The following is a 24,589-nucleotide window of genomic DNA, read 5'->3' as shown; positions in this document are numbered from 1 at the left end:
GGTCCTTACTCTGTGCGACCGTCAGAGGTGTACGTCAGTGACATGACTTGAGTAGTCTACGTCGCTAACATACTTAAGGTATTTCCATCTTTAAATCAGGTAGGGACACCTTCAGTTTGGGGCATAAGGGACCCCGTCACAGCTGCAACGGAATACCCTCCCTGCCAAACTCTAAATCACCCTTATGTGGCTGAGAACACACCTTGATTCAACCAAGAGTACCAAATCCATGCAAATCTTTCATATTTTGTGTAATTCTGTAGAACATTCCAATGCTTAGAAATAGTTTTCATAATCCTGAAAGATTTCCTTCCACAATATACCATCAGCTTTATCCAGTTGGGGTGGGAATGTTTTTTGCATAGCGCTAAATTATCCAAGGAGCAGTACTTTGGCTATTTTTTTTACCCTTCGCACATACAACAATTAGGCGCATACACTAAGAAATTAACTGCAACTCAGAGGTGGCCACTGTGGACTGAAGGGGCACATCATGAGCAGCCCTTCTTTACTGTTGTCAGCTCAACAGATCACAGAGGACTGAAAGTGGTTGCAACAACAGGCCTTTTTACCCCTAACTGCACAGGGAGAGTTGCTTACTATCCAATCCAGTCTAAATATGGTCTCTCTGACAACATTTAAGGAAATGAGTAGCACGTCCCACCTAATCATTGTAGTAATCCAGGACAAGATTAGTTTACTTTAAAACCAAAAGTCTGGGATCATCGGACCTAAGCTCTTCTCCATCCTTTGGCAAATGGTGGCTGAAGTTCACAATTGGTTCCCTCATGGTATCCACTTGTGCTGAATGCTGCATCTTTGTTTACACGGTGTAGCAGGATGAGAACGTAGAGCATATGCTAATAGTAACTTATGACATACCAGAATCAAGTTTGGATTGCGTGTATGTGATTGCAAGCCCCCTTGCCTAGTGTAGGGAGACAATGCAAAATACCAGAAGTAACTAAAACCAAGAGTTGTGCCTGTGGAATCCATAAACTGTCTGAAAACGGTGTATAAGTATGGAGCTGAGAACCCACATCAGTGATCTAAGAATTCTCACTGATTGGTGCTAAGATGACATATCATAGGGTGTTGAAGTAAGCTTCTATGAAACCGAGATAGTGTCTCTGTTAGTCAGCTTCCAAAGGAGGCTAGCAGCCATAACCTGGAGTCCAAGAGATCCTCCTGGAATTTTAAGAACTGGCCCTCCGAAAGAAGCCTACCCTTACTGCTGGAGAGAGGCATTGAAGGTACCTCTGAAGATTAAAGCTGCCTAAAAGATGAGAGGACTGAACCAACATAATTTTGCACCATCGGCATAGAGAAGCCTAAATCTGTTGTGAGCAGAAGGGTTCTGGAAAACTTTCCTGGAGCTCAAGGATCTGAAGCTACAGGAGTTCGTTTCCACAGCTCTACACTTGAGGTTGTAAAGGGTGCCTCCATGGCATATACCCTGCAGCACCACTGCTTCCAGAGAATCATGGAGCAGGGGCACCTTGGGACAACTTTAAATCTCCTCCAGACTCCAGCTTCACGTGCTGGTGGAGCCTCCCTTTAAGTAACTTTCGACTGACCTCTACTGTTATTTGGGCCTGGGCAACTGCTAATCTTGACTGCTCCAAACTCAACAGCAACCGTTTGAAAGCCCACAGAGAAACATGTGGAAAGGTGGAACCAGGAGGACCATGAGAGCAGACTGGGTAGCTGAAGAGGCAGCCTACTCTCACAAAACAGTTGCAAGATAGAGGTGTCTACAACTCCCTGGCACAAGTGAGAATGACAATATCCAGATTCCAATCCTCACCGGCCTAACCATAACCAAGATGGGCACACCATCATATAGAGGTGATAGAGATCCCTCGTGGCCATAACAATAGACTGAATGCTATATTATACACTGTGAAATATTGCCTGTTATTGTCCCATATGTGGTATTAGTGCAGTCAGGTATTTTTACATGTAGAGTTTGTTTGTTTAGAAAAAAAATCTTAAATTACGATAAAGCACTGGTAGGACATCAATGTATTAAAGTTTTCTGGACATCAATTTATTAAGCTTCAGTCTGAAATAATTAGTTAATAATCTTTAACCACACATTACATAACATCCTGAGCCTTGAGCTGATCAGCCCCACTACCTTGAGGGTCAAATTCTAAATTAGAGTGTTTGGTGCTCAATTTTAGGACCCAAGACATTATAGATAAACAGATACAATTGATACAATTGTTAACCCAGTATATCTTTTATCTCCTGAACGGGTTACAAAATATCCTTGGTTGTACTTTGGGTTCTTCATCTAATAACTTAATACTTTCTGACGAATTGAAGTTCACAGGTTTATGTTTATTTTTCTTGTAGAGTGCTCGAATACCGGGGTGTCTTGGCGCTGAAGTGAGAGGGTGGAGACACAGTGGGAATGCTTATGACCTATGCAGCTGTAAAAAAACACGTTTTCAAAATCTTCCTGAAAAGCTGGTTGCCTATGTAGTTTATGAAATGCAGCAACATGTTGGCTCATTGAATTTCGCACAGTAACCCTCCTCTTTTAATCTTGTGGATGGGGGTAAGCAAATAAAATTAATTTAAGCTAACCAAAACACAACATTATTGGAGCACTCGTGATCAACTACGATTCATTTTGCGGTCATAACAAAATGTTAATTTTAGTCCAGTGCATCCGAGAAAATAAAGACAACATTAGTGCCTTTGGAGGGACTAATAACTTTTGTTAGGAGTTAGACAAACTCTGTCTTACACCAGTCTCAATCAATTCTGCCATGGTTTGGGCCATAAAAATTGAATATTCATGAGAATATTAACAGCAAAACGCTGGAGTGCGGCTGAGGATCTTTGCTGCAGGCTGGTTTGTATTTGAGGAATTTTCATGTATAAAATATGCTGTCCCTTACTACATTGCGGTAAAAATACTAACTTTTGTACTCAGTAAGATTACATCAGACTGAAAACGTTTGTGACTGGTCACAGAGGGTCCCAGACTTCAGTTTGAGGTGAGCTTCCATCTAGTTTTGTTGACCAAGTTAACATGGTACTTATTAAATCTTTGTGGCAGCTATTTGCAATTAGCATCCCGATAAGATGATTTGCTAGGTTTCGACAACCATATAAACCAACTGCCCTATTTAGGTGTATATCTAGAATACAACGCAATCCCTTCCCACCAGCTAATGTGATGTCACACCCATTTTAGTACTTTTTAGGAGGGAAGTATTTCAGGCTACACATTACTATAGAAACTTATAGAAAAAGTCATTACAAATATCTAATATAAAAATAACTAATAATATTTTCTTCGACACATGTTCATATTTCTTGTTAGAATCAAATGACCCACTGTCATTACTGTTGGTTGAGATACCATAGGTGTTGGTGAGTAGATAGCAACATTGCCAAATGCGATTATAATCTATTAGTAAACTGAACAATTTTAGTGCTATTGAAAGCACCAAAGACAACCATGCTTACGTGTTCACTGAAAGGATATGTGACACTGGTAAACAGAAAACTGCTGATACACTTAAATAAAAGCAACGATGGAAGGTATTTAAGGGACCACAAAAATAAACCTCTATCATGGGGGCATTAAAACAGATTGTGAGACTGGCTGAATGCCATCCAACTAAGATTACATGGTCCACTGTAGCATCTTTTCACACAGTGAGGCCTTGCCTGACAAATATGACACATGTATGACAATCTGAAGAGTGACATTGTTGAAGAGTGAGAGATATTATCACTTTAGTTTTCGAAAAAGCCTTTATTAAACACACTCTCCGTGATAATCTACACAGTGCACAGTCCCTTACAATCTGAGAAAAGTCTCTCATCTCAGAATGAAGGTACAAACGTTTCAACAATTTTTAGGTCTCCTGGCGTTTAACAGCGCGTCAGCGCTGTGTCCGCCAGGAGATCTTTTGTTGCTGACTATGCTTCCCAGGAGACAGCACCGGCCGCGCGCAAAGGCGATCGGCGTAGGCCACGCGCGCGCGAACACGCTCAGCTGCCGTCTCCTGGGAAGCTCCAACACCCTATGCGCATACGCAGAGACACACACACACACACACACGAGCGCCCATGCACGCATGCACCCCCACATAAAGAGAACTCACCCCTGCTGTCGCATACACGCATACACACACACACACACACACACACACACACGTGCATCAAGCGCCCCCGCCCCGCCCCCCCCGCCGCCACTTACCGCTACTCCGGTCTTCAGCTGCCACCGCGGGGCTCTCTCTAGGGCATGGGCGGTTCGATCCCCGGCCGCTCCTCCTCACACGTGGGTGTCCTCCCTGACGGTTGCATGCGTCAGTAATACCATGTGACCCCAAGGCAGCCACGTACAGCAACGAGAGGGGGCCCACTGCCGACAGGACCCCCAGGTGCCTGTGCTACGGCTCCCTACAGCATTTTAAAGGCGGCGCGAGGACGCCGCGCGAACCTGCACCGAGATATGGAGATACTGAGACAGGAAACAAACCAAACGTTTCCACCGAAATTTGTACAGACTGGAGCAGTGCGTAGGTTTCAGTGCACGCGCATGTGTGTAAATAAGTGCGAAGTGGGGATGGGCAGGCCATTTTACAAGCATGCAAAACACACTTTGACGTAAAGGCTCTAGGTTCTGTAATAACTACCTTCAAGGTTGAAGCAGATGGTTATGAAGCCGGGCTACGGGGTTCGAGTCCTGGCAACGGCTCAAACACCCTGCAGCGCCAAAGCGAGGCCAGGCGGGGTGCCGGGGGAGGGTGGGCTTAAGTACGGGGAGCCGGGCTCGGGGGAGGCCTTATTTGGGTTCAGGACAGGCCCACCTGCGAGGAGTCACGGCCTAGACGCTTCCAGTTCCGTTCATCCGGTGCACCCTGCAAGGAGGGGCACGAGGCGCCGCGATGTCCGCCTCTGAGCTCTACAGCAAGGTAAGGCCTGCACCTTTAACATGCACAGGGGGCCCGGCTTGGGGTGAGGCTGGGAGGGATGGGGTGTTGTTGAAAGTGGTTAACTGTCTCGAAAGAGCACGTAGACCTTCATAGCTGCCAAGGTTTCAGATTGCTATGTGTGACGTTTTCATAATTTATGTGTAATTATGAGTGACATTTCAGCGGTTATGAGTGATACTTTTTCGGAAGCAAAATCAAGCAATAAAGTCTGGGAAGTCATACATATCTGCAACCTGAAGCCCTACTGCCCTCCTAAACTGATCGTACTGTTAATAAGAAACGAGGACTCCGATGTGCACCCCTCTCATTGAAAGTCCACACTGCACCACTGCAAACAAAAGAACGTTTCTGCAAATGTCAGCAAAGTCAGTTATTGTAGTAGGGTCAGTTAGAAAACCTGCGCAGTGTGCCTGCCACTTGCTCACCTCGAGTAGAGAAAATATCATAATGACTGCAATACTAGGGGGTACTGAATGTAGCCGAGGTTCAGATTCCATTTGCCATATTTTTGTGTACCGCTTTATTTTCTTCTGCTTTACCTGATGTCTTTCTTGACTGCTCGGCCGCTTCCCGGGTGACCTCTTAGAGGACGAGGCAGGCCGCGGTGGTGCAAGAGGCGGCATGCTCGTCACCTCAGCTACCCGGACCTCATGTAATAACCACCTGCTCCTGCAGTCCCTCTGACATGACTGTAGGGCCCGCATCACCATCCAGTGACCGCTGGATCCAGGAGGCGCCAACGTTACCCCTTAAAGCACAACTCCTGGAAGCCTACTGTACACCTACCTGTTCACGAGCCACCATATTGCAGTGCTGATGTGTTTTAAAATGAAGTTAAAGTGCAATCTGGATTTGTAATGAAAGCATCTGATAACTCGCTGTGGGGGAATTAGTGGGAATTACTACGGTCAATGTTTCTGATTTTACTGCATAGGCTGCATACAGTACATGTATTTTCCCCCATCATTTTGCATGCAGTAACATTTAAATTGCTTAATATTTGAAGGGAAAATGATGGCTTATTCTCACAGCAAACTGGATATTGTTGGATGTTTGTGTCCCTGGTGCCGTTTTAAGAAGTGTAAATGTTCCAGATGCCAGGATCCTACCAACTCTGTTTTGAATCCAATGAGTGCACTTTAGCTGTGGCCCTTCGTTTAAGCCTTTCCCCCATATGTTGCTAGCACAGAGTGGAAAAATCAGGCGGGTGTCTTCATGGGTCTTTTTAAAATAGTTTGCTTGGCAAAGTTCAAAGAAGAGGTTGTGAAAATGAATTTTGCCTTTTTTTCCTTCAAATTTCCCTACTCATGTCATGCCAATCAGGACAGTTTGCCCATTACCAGACTTATTGTGATATGCAGAGACAGTAGCGTAGGAAGGTGCAGGCTGCCCCCGGGGTCATCACTGTGTGTGAATAATAACCGCTGTGAGGCCGTGCATGAGGTGCATCATCAGAGCTGTGTGAATAATAACAGCTGTGAGCCCCGTGCTGAGGTGCATCATCAGAGCTGTGTGAATAATAGCTGTAAGCCCGTGCCAGAGGTGCATCATCAGAGCTGTGTGAATAATAACAGCTGTGAGCCTGTGCCTAAGGTGCATCATCAGAGCTGTGTGAATAATAACTGCGTCAGCCCCGTGCCAGAGGTGCATCATCAGAGCTGTGTGAATAATAACAGCTGTGAGCCTGTGCCTAAGGTGCATCATCAGAGCTGTGTGAATAATAACTGCGTCAGCCCCGTGCCAGAGGTGCATCATCAGAGCTGTGTGAATAATAACAGCTGTGAGCCCGTGCCTGAGGTGCATCATCAGAGCTGTGTGAATAATAACTGTCAGCCCCGTGCGTGAGGTGCATCATCAGAGCTGTGTGAATAATAACATCTGTGAGCCCGTACCTGAGGTGCATCAGAGCTGTGTGAATAATAACTGTGTCAGCCCCGTGTGTGAGGTGCATCATCCACATTGCTCAGGTCACCCAAATTCCTGCACTCTCTACCACACTGCTTTCAAGAACACCATACTCTTGCACACACTCACACTGCTCACCAATTCAAAGTGTGCTAAAAATTTGATGCAACGCATTGTCATACACAATGCCAATAACTCAAACTTTAATGCTGGGAGACCTATTGCATTGTAAATGCTTGTTTTAATTGGAGTCTTCCTGAAATTCTTTATGAATCGTATATAAGTGAGGAACATACGCAAAACAAGGGAGTTAGCCTCCATAAGTACATGTAAGATTTTTTGTCAAAACCGGATTTGTGAATTTGGCCCCACAGTACTTACTGTCCCAGTTTCACTGATCCATCCCTGAAACCAATAGACAAAGCAGTGCATGCAGATGTATGCAGCCAGGTTCAACTCTTCCTTTACTTCACTGCTTGCAAAGGAAGTATTACCCATTACCCTACCATTCTACTGTACAGTTAATTTAGTATATCGGTTTGATTATGGCCAGGAGACAAGATGCAAGCCCCTACAAACTCAAATAACAAAGATGGTGAATTCCACCTAGTGCCCACACGGGCTGGACTATGTCATAAAGAACGCTTTGCTTTTACAGTGTTATTTGCATTTTAAGATCATGGTGGCGTTTTAAAACAGCCACATAATGTAACGACGAGCAAAGAAATTCGTTGCTCATGACTTCTTGCACGACTAACTGCTGATGCGTGGTATCAGCCTCAAGGCCCAAATTCTCTGCATACTGGAAAAAGCTTTGCAGCATTTGAGCATGAGTCACAGAATGCTACGCCTGGTTTCTGAATGTCAGTGCTGCCATCGGGCTGCACTGTAAAAACTGTGCTGTTCATCATCCTCTACCAGCTCAGGCGATGGGCATGTATAGGGAGCGTGGCATATACGTTCCAGAATGTAGGAATATAAAGTTTCAATGTTTCTCCTTGTAATCATTAAAGCATGGAAGAATATGATCAGGCTTAACTGAATCGCATTTAAAGCAAGTGGTAAGAATAAAAAAAAGCCTCCCTGGGGGTCAGAGTCAGATGCAGTGATGCACACATGACTGGTGGTATGCGTTCTTCTGAGAGGCTCCACCTCTGCTGAGTTTTTTACCATTTCTATGGGGAAGACCACATAAGGGAAGATGGTGAAACCGAAAAACTGCAACAGTTTTAGACTGGAAAAATAGAACAACAGATGTACCCTCCATGGCGAACACGTTTTGGACAGCCCAGAGAAAGAAATGAATTATCATTTTGAGTCAAAACAGATTCCTTTCCAAATGTTTTCATCTCTACCGTTTTCATACATGAGTTGGTATAGAATTTCACGCAGTTAAGCACACACTCGAGTTCTTTGAAAGCAAGCAAGAAAAGGGGTTGGTGCATAACTTACATTCACTAACACTGATAAGTATGAATCGTGTTCCCGAGGGAAACTGGAAATCGAGGGTTTTAAAAAAGGGGATAAAGTAGTTGGCCCATATCACTTCAAAAACGGTCAGCCATTTTTATTTCGCTAAAACCACTGTGCGAGATAGTTATTAACAGTAAACTATTTTTCTAATTGACAGCGACACATTAATAATTTCATAAGAGACAAAGAATAGAACGATTATGAAGAACTGTTCACTGGCATCTGACAACCTGTGCCAAAGCTAGAGCATACCATCCGGTCCTACCTCTGTAGAGTGTATTTTAGAGCAGAGATACTTAAAGTACTGTCAGAGCCGCTTGCGGCACTCCTGACCATTATTTTACTTGAGGCTCCCCTAGTGAACACCAGCACTGGACTGCTGTTTACTTGACTTAGTACAAACATTTAGAAAGTTGATAAATAGGCAAGCATTTGTTTGGGAAAAGAAGCATCAGCGTCCTGCCCTTTAAAAATACCTATAAGTAAAAGAAGTGCCTCAAACATGTACAAATCTGATAAAAAATATCTTAGCCCATTAGATTTTATCACTGTACTGACAGGCATGTGTCAAAAGTGATAGTTTTCAAAAATTTATTTAAGAACACGCAAGCCTCCTCCGCGCCCGGACAACAATCCCATAAGTGAAACAAGAGGCAAGTCAGTTGTCCTATTCACGGTCTGGGTGACCGAGCCTGTAGTTCTACACAGAACAACATTATAGTTTATTAAATCAAACACAAAAGAAGATTTTCTCCTGCACACATTCTCAACTCATGTATTTCCGTGTGCTTTTATATAAGCCAATGACGAAAAAAAAGGCGAAGTGAAATAAACCAATTGCCTAGGAGCACACATTTTTGTCAAGTGTGGAAGCCGGGATTCATTCCAAGTATTCTGGTTTCACATTGTGCAATTCATCAACTATATGGGTAACTCTTTCCTGCTCTCGTTTTACATCAAAGGTTAATACTTTGTCTTTAATTTTTGGTGCAAGAGGTTGGAGCGTGGGTGTCAAATAGAAGTCACAGTAAGACTTGGCTCATTTTGGGTTAGAGGATCCAAGAGAACTTCGGCCTGAGCCAGAGCTAGGCCTCTGACTTGAACTTGCTAAACGTTCTTTGGCTCACCTATCTCATGACATAATGGAAGTGAGGAGACAAAGGCACAGGGAGGATGTGATTTAGCTATCAAATTATTTGGTGAACCAGCAGCACAAACACAAATATGTAGTGTTCTTTGTTTCAAGATCCATAACTTTCACACTATGCTATATTTTAGTGGTTGAACTAGAGTGGATAAGAAACTTGGTGTCTCTGCTCCCACCCAGTCCCCCTCCCCAAATGAGTCAAATCCTCCCCCCAATGAGTCTAATCAAATGATTGTGGGTTACATTCCTGTTTTCTTTATCACATGCTTACTACCAGTGTTTAGTTTAAGTTTTTTCTATCTCTGTTAAAAAGGGAAGTAGAGAAATAAGTTCAGAACCTGATCACCCAACAGATGCATTTTGGTTGCACAGTGTCCATCTTACCCATACACAACAACTGGGGTATGACTTATTCTGATGCAAAACTCAAAAACTGTTATCACCTAGGAAATGCCAGTGTGCTGAGGAATCTTCCCATACTTTCAATACAGAGTTCAAAATCAGCATAATTTCGCAAGTTGTAAAGAATGGGTGTGCCATGGCTAACAAGCATTACAATGCAATGGTTTTGCCTTTGTTAAAGTTAGAGCTATTGGCATTGCTCTTGACATTATTTTTATTTGTTTTTTAACATAAATAAATGGCAATGGCATTGTCATTTACAATAGCAGTGCACAGGGAAGGGGGGGCGAGGAGAGACTAAGGAGAGCTGCGGGCTCAGGGAAGGGGGGGCGAGGAGAGACGAAAGAGAGCTGCGGGCTCAGGGAAGGGGGGCGAGGAGAGACGAAGGAGAGCTGCGGGCTGTTGTAATGCTTGCATGGATGAGTTGGTGGATGCATGGATGGGTGCATGCATGGATGTATGGATGGGTGGATGGATAGATGCAGCTTGACTTGTCGACCGGTTCATCTATCTAACACTAATATGACTATATTGGATCCCTGGTAAAGGCAGTCATATTCTAGCCTCTACGTTGAGGACTAACGTCACTGTGGGTAGGCCCAATATACTGCACTACATCCCTGGATACATACTTCCTTTACTATTTACACTCAACGATTCTCTCATCAGGAGTCAGAAGTTTCACAGTCCTCGAGCCATGGATAAAGATAGCACTACCTAGGGCCATTAGCAATTAAACCAACTACCTTGAATTCTGAGAAATAATCATTTGTCGGAAACGTGTTGCCTTATAACGGAAGTGGCGGGGGGGGTTCAATCATTTGGCAATTACAAAACACGAATTCATTTATTGATCTCTGGGGCAACGCAGCACAGGAGAAAGGCGGCAAGACCGGCAAATAATAAAATTTAAATGGTGTTTTGGAACAACAGCAGGAAAGTGTGTCATTAATCCGAGAAGTCTGTTCCAGAGCTAAAGTTTTTAAACAGAGGAATAACACGGAAGTTAAATGAATTCTGAGCTAAGCGGGCTAACAACAACGGTGGCAGTCATAAATGCCTCTGGTAATGCAACAACAAAAAATTGTATTTATATAAAAGTTGGGTTGTTCGTTAGCTTTTCTGTGGGTCAGCCAGACATAAATTTGCGCCTGATTCATTTAATCAGTTCAGTCTCTGTGGGTGGGGTCTGTTAGCAGATAAGCAATTAGTATTCCAGGTGCATTCTACCCCTTCTGGTGCAATTAAATCTGCTTTTCACACGGCACGATAAATGACGTAGTGCATGCAGAAATCAACTCGAAAGACAGCTTCTGAAACTATTTTGAAAACCTAACGGACCTCAAAACTTTGATCTTAAATCTCAGCAGCCTTCAAACTGAATGCATGCAACAATACAAAGTCCCATAACGAGCACTTGGTCAAAATGAGTAGTCGCTGAAAAGAGGCACAATGTTGCTGAAAATGAATGTACCTTTTGATAATAGGGGATAGAGCATCCATCTAAACAGTAGGGGCTATAAGAAATAATGAGTGAATGTTGAACCTATTATTTCCAATGCTTTGTAGATATTTGTGTATGTTGACTGTATTTGTTTGTAAGTAGTGTAATATAAGTGAAGTTAAAAATTAATATACAAAATATTTGAAAATAAAATATAATTTCAAAAAAGGAAGACATATACGGTGAATATAATTGATTTATTGAGGTAATGGCTGGTAACTGACATATTAGAATTGTAGAGATTTATTCTAGAATAAGAAATAGGGTCTGATAGTTAACTTATAAACCTGTTTGGACATTTTTGCATTGAATTGGTCCCACAGCATCATACTTTTGCTTGTGAAAATGAATGTACCTAGCAACAGTCACTCTCACGTGAAAAAATACCTTCACTAGCGTTACCTGATCTGTGCTAACAAGTACCTGGTGAAGCAGTCAACCGCTACAGCGTTTATAACGACCCCTAAAATCAGGAACCACACTTTGCACAAATAAAGCAAATGTCTGCCCTTCTATAAGACTTGTTTCACTTTTAAAAGAGTGACATGTCTCAAGTAAAATAACATGCCCTTATAATTGGACCAACTCGAGATATTAATAAGGTACCTGACAAACACAAAAAAGGTAGCTGCCATCCCGTCATGTTAATACGTACAATAGCTACTCTGATTGAATGGGAAATAACCCCAACCGGTGGCAGTAAATAAGAGGCCACTAATAGCAACAACACTTTCCACGCCCATCCGCCCCTTCTGAAACAGTTACAGAAATGGCAGTGCATTGCCAGTGGGGCTCCCTCAACTCCCTCAGAGGTATCCGGTATTCTCCACTTCTTGCTGCCGTCATCACTACAGTGATACTCGGTCTGCCCATTACACCACCGGCAGCCTCCACCTTCAATGTTCTGCACAATACTCCACGAAGGGTCTAGCTTCCCTCGATCACTTTATTTGTGGGCTGTTAGACGTCATTCATAACTGCAGCGGTTGCACACCAAACCCCACTAGACGTGTGACTGTCCCTGTAGCCTCATTCACTCAATACCTCTCCTACCACCGTAACTGGCTACACCTCATTAATTTACACCATGGACCCTCCACCTCCCATGACGACGAGGAGGCTCTCCGCAGTATTCAGTCACCCCTCCGTTAATACCCCCACCCCCTCACCATGATTGCGGCTCGTTCTCTCCTCCGGTCTCTACCTCCTCCTGTCACTTCCTCTCCTCCCAAGGAGTTGAACCTCCAGGTCGGCGGGCAGCACGCGACCTGACGCCTAGGAAGGCGGGGTCGTGGTGGAGTGGAGTGGTTAATAGACAATGGGGCGTGGACTTCTAATGGATAACCAGGAAGAGTAGCTGTGTAGACAGAGGGAAAAGACAACGAAAGAGGGTGTCATCTTAAAGTGGGACCGCTTATTGTGAAAGTGTGGGAGTTAGAGGGAGGAGTCGTGGGGCGCAATGAGGCTAGCAGATTGCGCGTCACCTGACTTATCATATCACAGTGATCACAGAGAAATAGTGTCAGTCCTAGGAGTAGGAGCAAGTCTGAACTTGCTCAAATTTTTCTCTCGAGCCTCTCTGGGGTCGCAAAAGGAATATGGGCTGGAGCCTCTCGGGGCTCTGAAGAACAAGGAACCGGCACTGCAGAGCCTCTCGGGCCTTAAATGAAGAAAATGCCCCCAGAGCCTCTCGGGCTCTCAATCGACAAAAGTGCGGCTTTCTGGGGCAGTGGGGCCCCTCACGGGGGACCCGCGAACACGTGAGCGCCTTTGTTTGGAGTCCCCCCCTCTGGGGGACTCGAGATGCCTGTAGTGCCCCCTTGAAGCCCTCGTGGCTTCACAATGGCAATGAGCGTGAGCTCGCGCTACGGGGGTCGGGGGGAGGGGCGGACACCGACAATGTGTCCCGTCGCCCCTCCCTCTCCTTCTGCCCCACTCACCGGGTGTCTCGCAGCGGCTCTGCTCCTTCTCCCGTGGCTCTCCCTTCGCTCTGGAGCCTCGGCAGGGCACGGCAGGCTGCTTCCTGCTTCTTCGGTCCTCCTAGCAGCCAATCACCGCGCAGGTCGCCCGGCGAGCCTCCCGCTGCCTAAACCAATGGCAGCGCGGCTCCCGGGTGACGTCAGCGGTTGCTCCTTCGGCGTCTCCTCTGACCTGGGGCTGAGGCGGTGATGCGGGACTGAAGAGGAGTGGGCTCCCTCGATTAAATTAAATATCCAAACGGAGTCGGCACACGCAACCACGGGCAAATAAAGGCGGCAAATGAGCGGGGTGGCACCCGCGCCGCTCGGTCACCACACGGGGTGAAGGTACACTAAGCGCTAGCAGCGAGGAGAAAGCGCTCTCAAGCGCTCAACAGAGAGTGAAACCACGCCACGGAGAGTGAAACCACGCCCAGGGAAAAAAACGCAGGAACGCCCCCGAATCTGGTCCGGCCTTGACGGACAGATCCGGCTCCCAATGGCTAGCCTCCATTTATGGAGCTAGCCAATGGGAGCCGGGGGCGGATCATCCATCCCAACTAAGACTCATAGGGTTTTTTAGCGCAAGCGCACTACGTGCGCATTTGCAGGCAAAACCCAAAAAGGTTACCATTGTCACGCGTGCTTCGGGAAGAGGAATACGAAGTGCAGTTGGTACTTGGGCCAAACTAAATTAGATATTGTAAATGAATACAAATACCTTGGAATATGGTTTACAAATTCTTTGAAGTTGGGTATGCACCTCGAGGCACCGAAAATAAAAGCACAACTGTTGGTATGTGTGCTGAAAATATTCAATCGTAGTTATAGAGATATGTCCCATAAACCCCCATTGACGGCTTATGAAACAATTATTCTCCCGCAACTCCAGTACGGTTCAGAAAATGTTTGTATCAATGGTAAAAGCTCCTGGGATAAAGAGGAAGGGAAATGTTTAAAATCCTTATTGCCCCTTCCAAGCTCGGCAATGATCCAGGCAATTAGACTGGAGTTGGGCCTGACAGCGTGGAATGTTCAGGTGCAACAAAGTTTACTCCGATTTTGGAATCGTTTAGGACTTGGTGAGGTCACAAAGGTATCTCATTGGTGTATGAAAGAAATTCAAGTTAGTGAGCTAAAATAGGCAAAAACCGGCAGAAGTAAACTTCAGTCCATTTGTGACCACCTGAAGGTGCAAATAGATCTGAAGACATTACAAATCAATGTAATAAAGAGTGTTCTTAAAATGCAGGGAAAAGAATTGTCTAGAGCAATAGACTGGGGGTATCTTAAGAAAGACTCAGTAAAATTTACGAGCAATAGCTGGGAGAAAGACATAAGCTATCCTTACTTAGACATATTACCGAATCGAAGGTTAAGAATGGAAGTTCTTAGGAGAAGAATTGGTATTAATCCGGTTGTAACAAATAGTGCAATAAAATCTGAACTAATGCAACCAACCCTATGGTAAATGCATGCGTAAGATGGGAATGAAATGCAACATGTTTGCATTTACGTAAATTATTTCTTCGCCCGATCTTTATAAAGTATGATGTTAAGCCGCGCTGGCAAGTGTGGGAGCTTCTTGCGGCTATGGAAAATCTAGAAATCGCGATAGCCATTGGGAAATACATGCAGGGTGTATATAAGTTCCCTACTTCATTAGAGGCTTAAGTGCAGAAAAGCGTGTCGCAATCTAAAATGAAATATTATTGTTTTTTAAAACTGTTCGGAATGAAGTTTTAAGGAAAATATGATTTTTAATGTTAGGAATAAGATTTTATAATGTGTAAACAGTTTAAATGACAATGTATGAGTTGTAGTTTAAGGACCAAATGGTCTAAATAAACGTTATGTTTGAACTGAGAACATTGTCACGCTCTAGCTGTGGAAGTTGGGTGTTTGTATCTGCTCATCTAAGTATATTGCGCACTTTATTGTGGGGAGGGGTCATTGGCAAGGTTTTTTGGCAAGAATCGTTATAGCACATGCTACCTTATAAGAGCTACTTTCTAAGCATTCGCAATACTTAGCAATAAGAGACGAAATAAGAAGATTGTGAGACCTAAGATTTGGTTTCATTCCAATTCAACAATCAAGTTACTTCTTTTGTACACTTGATTCACCAAAGGTAAATATAGCAAGCAGAGAAGGCTCACTCTAGGGTGCGGAATAGAGATAGAGACTCAGATACAGCACAACACAGTATTATCAAATCGATGACTTCTTCTAGAGAGCAGCAGCTTAACTTTGATGGCAGTATAGAAAGAAACCCTCACAATAATTCCACAACTCAAAGTCCATACCAGATACATGCTTTGCCTCACCTGTGCCCACCTTGACCCGATCCCCACAAACTCCAGCCTTTCATCTTGCTGGTGTCAGTGTGGCCCTCGGTCACACAACATACCATACCTTTTGGCTCCTGGAAATATTTACAAGTGCCAATGTTTATGGGGGAAATTATGTTTTCAACCTGTAAAACGCCTTTTTGTAATATGTCACCTTTGAAAGAAATATTGGAACTAACCTTTTAGCCTCTGAAAAAACATCTTCAATAAGTATATGCAATTACTCCTGGCAGGTTATGACAGATCCTGCAAATCTGGGCTAACTTGTCTTAAGCCATACAGATAGTAAATGAAAATCAATATAACCGCTTGAAAAACTACAATATTTCAAAATCGTAAAATAAACTTATCTCGAAAAATAAATCTTAGCACGTCTCGCGTGACAAACTCACAGGCCTGTAAAAAGAGTCCAATCTTTCCCATGAAGTAAAGATAATTTGACAGTGCTCTTAGAAAAGACATTTCAAAGGGAACTCGGTATGTCGGTAAAGTTCCATAGATGTTAATCACAGAGGAAGTAGAGCTCGATGCGATCCAAATAAAGGGATAAAGTCCAGCCAGCAGCGTATATTGCTTCATGCAACTAGTTGTATGTGGCTACGTGAGATCATCTTGCTATTGAGCGCACAAATGAAATGGCAAATTATTTTTTCTACTGGACACTCCTAGTGCGAAGTCACAAATAGGATGTACTTTCCAGCAAGTTGAATGGTAGTCAATAAATAACCCACAGCACCCTTTCAAATGCTCGACTCCTATTCTGCATATAAAGAAAACATTTGAAATTAAATCCTCAGATAGATCACAACAAACAACTGAACTTTTGCACACAATGCACCACGGGTGGTCTGTGAGAGGCCACAGGTTCTACTGTCCAAAAAACGTTAACAGAAATAGGGGTTCGTCAACCTAATGTTTATTGCATTCGGGACGTAAAGGCTCATAAAGAAAGCTTAGAATGCGTTAATTCTACTTTATAAGAAACAGTGAATGGTATTTTGTAATTTTAGTAAATGTTCAACTTGTTGTTAGATAACATCATGCGCTCACATTCTGAGAAAAACGTCAAGCAATCCCCAAAAAGAATGAATGTGAATGAACGAGATAGAAAGTACTTTTTGAATGAAACGTACATTTAAGATTAACCCACCGACCAACAAACAATGCATAGATAAAGTTATATAAACGATATAGGCACCACTGGATGACTGGTGCCCACGGTTCATCATGGGGACATCTTGCCAATCCTCATTTAGACAACAATATTCTGAAACTTATAGTTTCACATTTACGTTAACCGTGCGAGTCACGACACGGTGGGGATGGCTAAAAACTCAAAATTGGCTAAAGGTTCCTCTACTAAAATAGCACCATACCAACAAAGAGTTTGTACTATCTGTCTGAAGAAACAGTTGTGTGGGATTTTTGGCTTCAAGGCTATTATCCACTGAGTCGACGGGATTTATGTAACAGTTTTTTCCTTACAACAATCCCACTTGTTTGAAGATGTTCTTAAACAAATAGGATATTCTAGTACAGCCATATGCCAATTTTCTTTCTAAAGGACGCCATGCATCTATGTAGTTGACTGCGTTGTGAGAGATGCATTGTATTGATTTGGGGAGCGCAGCACTGGCAAAAAGTGGAGTGTAGAAAGTAATTAAGGGTGGAGGTTTTGAGTGGTAGCTCCCCACAGGCACTGCAAATCCGTGGTTAATGTATCCTGTAAAAAAAGAGCACTCCCAGATTTTGAGAATGGTCATGCTGGGAATTCAATTTCTATTGTTTACACAGTGCAAGACACCAACCAGCATGTATAAAAGGAACAGAGTGGCATGGAGGCCGGCAGTGCATCAGAATGACCAAAAGTCGGCCTACACAATGTAGGGCCTTTCATTGTTTACAAATCCATGCATTTGCGCTCACGCAGTTCTGCTTGGGTTAATAGCAATTAAGAATGTAACGTGCATCAGCAGACACGCTACAAATCAATACAGAGAGTGCTGTGTGGAAGAACAGCTGTTCGATCTGGAAATGTTAAGGCACACAGTGTCGGTGGCATTGAGATTATGAACAGCACGGTGATGTGAATACATACGTAAACATTTAAAATCTTGACGACAACGCAACCGAAGACAATGGCATCCGCCTCCCGACCAAGGCTTTAGAACATCCACACCCCCTGCAAATCTAGCACTTCGGCTATGCGCCCGAAAACGTATTTAACCCAAAATATAGCAGATAAACTTCCATGACCATCTAATCCCAACATATGTATCTCACATTATCTATACCTTACTACACCCTCACCTGCACTTCTGCAGCCTCATCTCAACTGCACACATTCTCAGCCTACCACACATTTGGGGCAGTTTGTCAACAAAGGACATACAATCTCAACTAATGCACATTATATAAGGTCACACCGATGCGATGTGTGCCAATCAATCCATAAATCCCTGAGCACGTGACATCTGCCCATCTCTACCTTACACATGTATCGCATCCCAAGCCAGCTTTGCCCTCATTAACGTTATTCAAATACACCCTGCCTATCCTCCTTATAGTTTCCAACTGCCTCACATGCACGCATTCAACACGAACTTTTTGTTTGTGTATATATATAGATATATACACAGTCACAGCAAATACATAATCCTTTAATACAGGCTATTTCATCCTTTTCGCACATACGTATAATGACTTCAAATTTGCATCGCCTAAAGGCATCCCTAGCGCGAGTATCCTCCCACCAGTTTTCTAGACATTGCAGCTATTACATAAGGAAAGATATCATCGGATCATACGGCATATAATATACACCACACATAAACAGCTCATCTACCCATGTTAAACCCCCCACCTTGTGTCTCACCTAAATGACCCAGGGCTTTACAATCTGTGGGACTCGCTCACTTTATCCCCAATGCTACTCTGAAGGGTTTTAACCCTGTACACCCCCACGCATGAACCGGACTCTAGGTTTCCGGTCACAGTATGTATTATACCACAATAGAACGATATTCCTTCAATTCTCCCTCCATACCCCTACTGCTGCGAGCTATCCTAGTCACAACACAACCCCCTCGCTCTTCAGGTCCCCCTCCGTCTCTTACCCGACAGCTCGTCGGGCTCCAGACCGCAGTCGGCGTCGGTCCCGCAGATGACGAAGTAGTGGGCGAAGCGGCAGGGCAGGGGCCCCGGGGGCGCAGAGCCAGGGCTGGCGGCGGAGGTGCTCATGCTGGCAGGGGAGGTGGTGGCCCTTGTCCTCCTAGAGCGTCCCCCCGCGGCCCTCCATGACCGTCCTGACACACAGTCAGGCTCTGACAATGCCCGGATCAGGGACCATCTGGAGCGCGCGCGCGCCCGCTGCTAGTATCCAGTAGGAGAAGTCCCGTGGCGGCTGCGTCCTGTGCGCGCGCCCCCGCCTGACTCCGCGCGCGCCTCTGCACGAAGGCCTCCCTCTGTGTCCTCTTCCCTCTCACTCGTTCTGCTGGGACAAGTGTCTAACCCCGCCGGTCGCGCTTCCCTCTGCAGTTGCTGATCCCTTGGCGCGTGCGCAAAGGAGCGCTCCAGTCCCAGAGGTCTATTGTGCTCCTCAATCCCAGGTTGTGACGTTGTCCACTCCCACTGGCGAAGGCGGCTTTTTTCGAATAGCGTGCCTTGTCTGGAATATTACCTGTTCTGTACAATAATACATTATTAAGAATTAAGAGAACAGCATAAAAGGTGAAGATTGCTGTCACAAAATCACAACTGTAAATTCCATTTACATGCAAATTTAATAATCATTTAAACCTAGCGAGAATGTTAAAATGCAGAAGTGAAAGCCCCGGCAAGAACAGCGAACCATAACCAGGCTGTACGGTTTCAAATAACAAGCACTCAGTCAAGTTTCAAGTTTATTTTTTATTTTGCAAAGTTACTAAAAAACATTGCTAAAAAGTAAAACAACCAATAAAACCATTGCTACACCCCAATAAAACCATTAATACATACATTAAGGGGCAGTGCAGCGTGTACATATCTGATAATACAGTGCATACATGTCTAAGAATAACACCTTGCAGGTGCAGGGCGGCAGGAGTATGGCACATTGTATATCGCTTTTTTGTTGCTGCCAGGTGATTTAAAAGGAGCCGCATTTATCAGCTTGAGTGCCAGGCTCTTCGCACTCAGCCTAATTCACACGATACTGTTATGTCGCACCCGTGATGTAACGGATGCGCCGCCCGGTAGGGTATCCCGACCTCGGGTCTGAGGGAGGGGTGCTCAGGGTTTTGCCCCCTTTAGAACCTGGTCAGATAGTAAGGTCCAGGTCACATGACCCCAGTTTAATAAAGGGACTACCGCGGACGTGACGTCAGTAGACACGCATACGCGATAGCCATAAGCAATGCACCACAGGCTCCGTGTATTTATTTAATAGCATGCAGTGCTCCCCCGCCGCCCTAAGGGCCTGATCAGCGGTGGTGCCTCACCTTCAATACAAAAATTGCGACGAGGGTGGTGGTGCCCCCGCTGTGTTCCTGCTTCGTGGCAGCTGCGTGAGGAGCTTCTATGCCCCGTGGTGCTCGTGCCACTGGTATTCCTGAATCTGCGGCCCGGCGCCACACACAGTTCAGCGACGCCTGCAGGATCCTTATGCCAGGTCGATTACCAGGTGCTCATAATGCATATAATAAATGAGAGAAAGAAAGGAAAACAAAAGAGAAAAAGAACAGAGGAAAAATAGAGGTTTCTCAGGTTGCATCCCAGTTGTGGTATACTCCGCCTCTATGAGGTCAATCAGACTTCAGCTATATATTAATGTTTCGGGTATTTACAAAATAACTGAGCCTATCCCCTCTAAAAGAGGGCCCTGCAAGGTTGTCAAAAGGCAGGAAAGTGTACTTGTATAAAAGTGGGTCAACTTAACAAATTTAAAACCATTGATAATGTCACTTAAATGGTATTAAAAACATGACGCTTTTTGTTTAAAAGTCTTCTGGAATCAAGCTCTTTGGTTTGGTGAGATTACAGGCGTAACATTATCAATTAACACTCAAAGTCTTTACATGATAGCCTATTGCCAAGATCCTTGCCTGTATATTCTGCGCCGGATGTTAGGGGCATATGTATCAAGATTCTGTTTTGCGAATCTCAAATTGCGAGAATTTGCGATTCGCAGTTTCAGATTCGCAAAACGGGATGTATAAAGAAAATCGCTAAACTTTTGCGATTTCTTTAAAAAAAATCTCAGAATACGTTTTGCGATTCCTTAATAGCGAAATTCGCAAATTAAGAAATCGCAAAACAGGGAATCTGCAATTCAGGTGCAGCTTGATGACATCACAACCAGGAAGTGGGAGTGATTAGCTGCACCTGTTTGCCTGAGCCACACCCAGGGACAGTTAGGAGTGTGTTTGGAGGCTGCACAGCACATCAAGCTCAACAATGGAGTCACAGAGGCCACAGGAGGGCATGGAGGGTGAGAAAAGAAAAAGGAAACACAAGTTTTCAGAAAAAGAACAGGAGCTCCTCATAGAGAAGATGGTCTGCAGACATGAACTCCTGTTTGGAAACAAAGCCCTGATGGTACCTGAGGCAAGAAAAAGAAAGATATGGCTGCAAATACAGGAGAAGCTGAATGCTGTGGGTGTAACCAATCGTACCATCGAGGAGCTGCGCAAGAGCTGGTACAACATGCTTCAAAGGTCCAAGGAGAGGGTGTGTCAAACATCAACACGAAGCGTAGGGGCAACAGGAGCGCGGAGCGCAGAGGGACTACATATCCCAGCAGCGGCCGGGAAAAGAACCACAAGTCCCGTGAGGCGGTGCGCGGTCATGCGCAAACGGACATAAAATGATGGCGGCCGCCAGATACCGCGTCGGATATTCCGGATCAACACCAGAAATTACAACTGCTGCGAAGAGGTAAGAAACGGTGTTTCCGTATACCTTCAGAGCCGTCTAGTAGAGGTGCGGGTAATTCCTTGACGAGAGCGGAGGCTCTGCGCGACCCGACCTGCTCCCTGCCATTCGCTCTGCTTCTGGCGCGACCCGACCTGCATCCTGCCCTACGCCCAGCTTCTGGTGCTGTGTGAGGCCGTTAATCATCCCGCCCGAGGTCAGACACCTAGCGCTGTGAAACAGCCATACTGGAGCCACCATTGTTAAGCGCTCGCTTTTCCTCATAGATCGCCTAGACGAGCGCTGGTACTTTGCTCAGAGTCATAGACAATCAGCTGACAGTTCTTGACCATAAACACTTAGTGGTTAGCTCCACTTCTACAGACTGAATTCCTCTTTGCTATGCTGGAAGAGTTGGGATCAGCTTTAATACTGGAGGACAGCTGGTAAATAGTGGCAGTGCCTTCAACTGCACACATACTGAACCCCTCGTTGGCGAGTGCCCAAACAGGCATTCTTGCGGGGGACGGTTCAATCGTTATCTTTCAGTTCCTCAGTTATCTCGAGTGGTATTGTCTGCCACTTCTTAGCACAGTGCCCTCCGTTGGAGAATGCCAGGACTGGCGTTCATGCGGAGGACGGTGCAGTAGTTGGATTACCCTGTGGGTGACTGAAACCCTTTTTCTTGCGTTCAAGCTTTCTACATCTTGCAGGACTCTTCCGTTCTGTAATAAATATATCAACATAATCCGGTTTGTTTGTGCCTTACTTGGTGGTATCAGCCAATCCCGAGGGCAGTCAGGTATTACAGGGTGGCAGCCAGATTGAAGGAGTCACACAAGACCCGGGGAGGAACATCCACAGCAGGACAGCCAACACCCCATGAAGAGCTGGTGGAGTCCACTCTCCTGCCTGAGAGTGTAAGTGGTGTGGATGACATTGACAGCTCCGACCCTGCATCCAGCAGTCAAGGTAAGATGCATGACCAACAATCATTCCACAGCTCCCCACAGCATGCCCACTGCGTAGAATGTGTGGCATGAAGAAAAAACATTTACTCCGGTCCACTCCTTACAACACATATAGCAATGCATCATGGGAGTCGTAGTTGGATGTATGATAGTTTGTGAATGAGACATAGAAAATCATGCCTAGAATGTGGGTTGCAGTTAAGGCAAAATTACAGTGTCAGGATTCAGACAACGTAAAAGTAGAAAACTTTATTCAGGCCAAAATGCATGACAAAACACAAACTCGTATGTCCCTCTTTAGATCCACAGCACAATCCAGGGCACATGAAGACAATGTTGAGGGAGAGGACACCCAAATTAATTTGGAACACTCCAATGATGGGGACTCCAGTGATGACTCTCACCAGACACCCATCATGCGCAGGAAGCGCACATATGTGCCCACACTGGCTCAATTGGAGGACGACTTTGACGCCACAGGGGAGGCAAGTGATGATATAGTGGAAAGTCAGGAAGGGTCTGACTGTCTTGGCCAACAACTACCACTAAAAAGGTCTGAAGCAAATGTAGCACGGAGGTACACGCCCAGGAGCAGCACTGGCACTGACCAGGAACATACTCTCTTTGCAGGACTGGAGCAGAACATGCTTCAAGTTCAGCACCTGCAACATAAAGCACTGCGTTCAATCAACAGGCAGCTAAACACCTAAATAAAAACCAGCAGCACATGAGGAAGGGCATCATGCCCATGGCGGGTGCCTTAGAAAAGCTATGCGCAACACTGGAACAAAATGAAAGTTCCAGGGACAGGGCTGCCCAACGTGCCAATGCACGTATCCACAATTATAAAAAGGCAGTGAACTACCTCGGGACAACCACCAGCAACCTCACATGTCGCAGCATCAATATGCAGATGCAAATGACACACTGCTGTCAAGACATAGCGAGAGGGCTTGAGCAAGTAACGAACGCAGTGGAACAGATGCAAACTGGAAACTCGGGTGACAGCACACTCATGGCCTCTGGGGAGAACAAAGAGACCTCCAGTAGGAGCAGCATCACTCTCACATTTCCAGCGGCCCAACGTCGCAGTGGCAGACATGGTGCTGCAGCTAACCAGACAACGGAGGTCACTCAGGCAGAACACCACCCTGCACCAAGCCATTACTGGAGGAGGTGAACTAGACAATGACACTATTGTGACAAGGGGTGAAGCAACCCACTTAAACTGATTTATGCACATTATTGTTCAGTGCTATCACTGTGTTCAAACATGTGTTAGGTACTGCCAAAATTATTAAGAGTGAAGTGTGAATAAACACATCACATGTTACAAAAAGCATTTTTGTTCATCACAGTTATTTCTCACCTAAAAGTAGTTTTGTGTGATCTCAGACTGTCTCTGACGTCCAGCAGCTCCCCCTACTCCTGCTGCTGCCCTGCCAGGGGGAGGTAGGCAATCATCATCCAATGTGTCTGTGTCGCTCACATCAATTACGGTGCCTTAACTCATTGCCATGTTGTGGAGCATTACGCAGGTTGTCACGATTTTACAACATGTCTCAGGGCTGTATTGCAGTGCCCCTTCACTTTTATGTAGACATCTGAACCGGCTCTTCAGTATGCCAAAGGTACGTTCAATGACGCTGCGTGTTGATCTGTGTGCCCTGTTATAGCTCCTCTCCCTTGGATTTGCTGGATCCAGATACTGTGTTAGGATGAAGTCTCGCACTGCGTAGGCACTATCACCTGCATGGATAGAAATGATAGGTAAGTCAATGTCCCCCCCCGCCCCAAAATGAGTAGTGGATGGATGTATGTGTGCTATTGATTTACCTAGCAGATATCCCTCTCCAAACTCTCCAGCACGTAGACGTCTGTGTATCCCACTGTGTCGGAAGATGAAAGAGTCATGTGTGCTGCCAGGGTATTTTGCCACAATGTCGTTGATAATGTACTTGGCATTGCACACAATATGTATATTCAGGGAATGGTAGCATTTTCGGTTCCCAAACACATATT

The 24,589-nt window shown here is 45.0% G+C and overlaps 1 protein-coding gene and 1 pseudogene across 2 annotated transcripts in view; one reads left to right on the top strand and one right to left on the bottom strand.

Moving 5' to 3' along the window:
* The window catches only part of DENND5B (DENN domain containing 5B), a 751,805-nt gene extending 732,540 nt beyond the window's left edge, over positions 1–19,265 (bottom strand). Inside the window, exon 1 of one of the 2 annotated variants that reach the window (XM_086952789.1) lies at positions 18,821–19,265. In XM_086952789.1, the coding sequence (XP_086808915.1) occupies positions 18,821–18,944 (124 nt within the window). In that variant the 5' untranslated portion in view covers positions 18,945–19,265. The remainder of the gene's footprint in view (positions 1–18,820) is intronic. The other variant, XM_086952788.1, reaches the window with a different exon arrangement.
* LOC147733892 (small Cajal body-specific RNA 14) lies at positions 4,307–4,435 on the top strand (annotated as a pseudogene).
* Positions 19,266–24,589: the final 5,324 nt, after the last annotated feature.

This window comes from Lissotriton vulgaris, chromosome 1_2 (genome assembly GCF_964263255.1).
Source record: "Lissotriton vulgaris chromosome 1_2, aLisVul1.2, whole genome shotgun sequence".
NCBI classification, from domain to species: domain Eukaryota; kingdom Metazoa; phylum Chordata; class Amphibia; order Caudata; family Salamandridae; genus Lissotriton; species Lissotriton vulgaris.
Note: the sequence above shows the minus strand (reverse complement) of the source record. Positions and strands in the feature narration are given on the sequence as shown.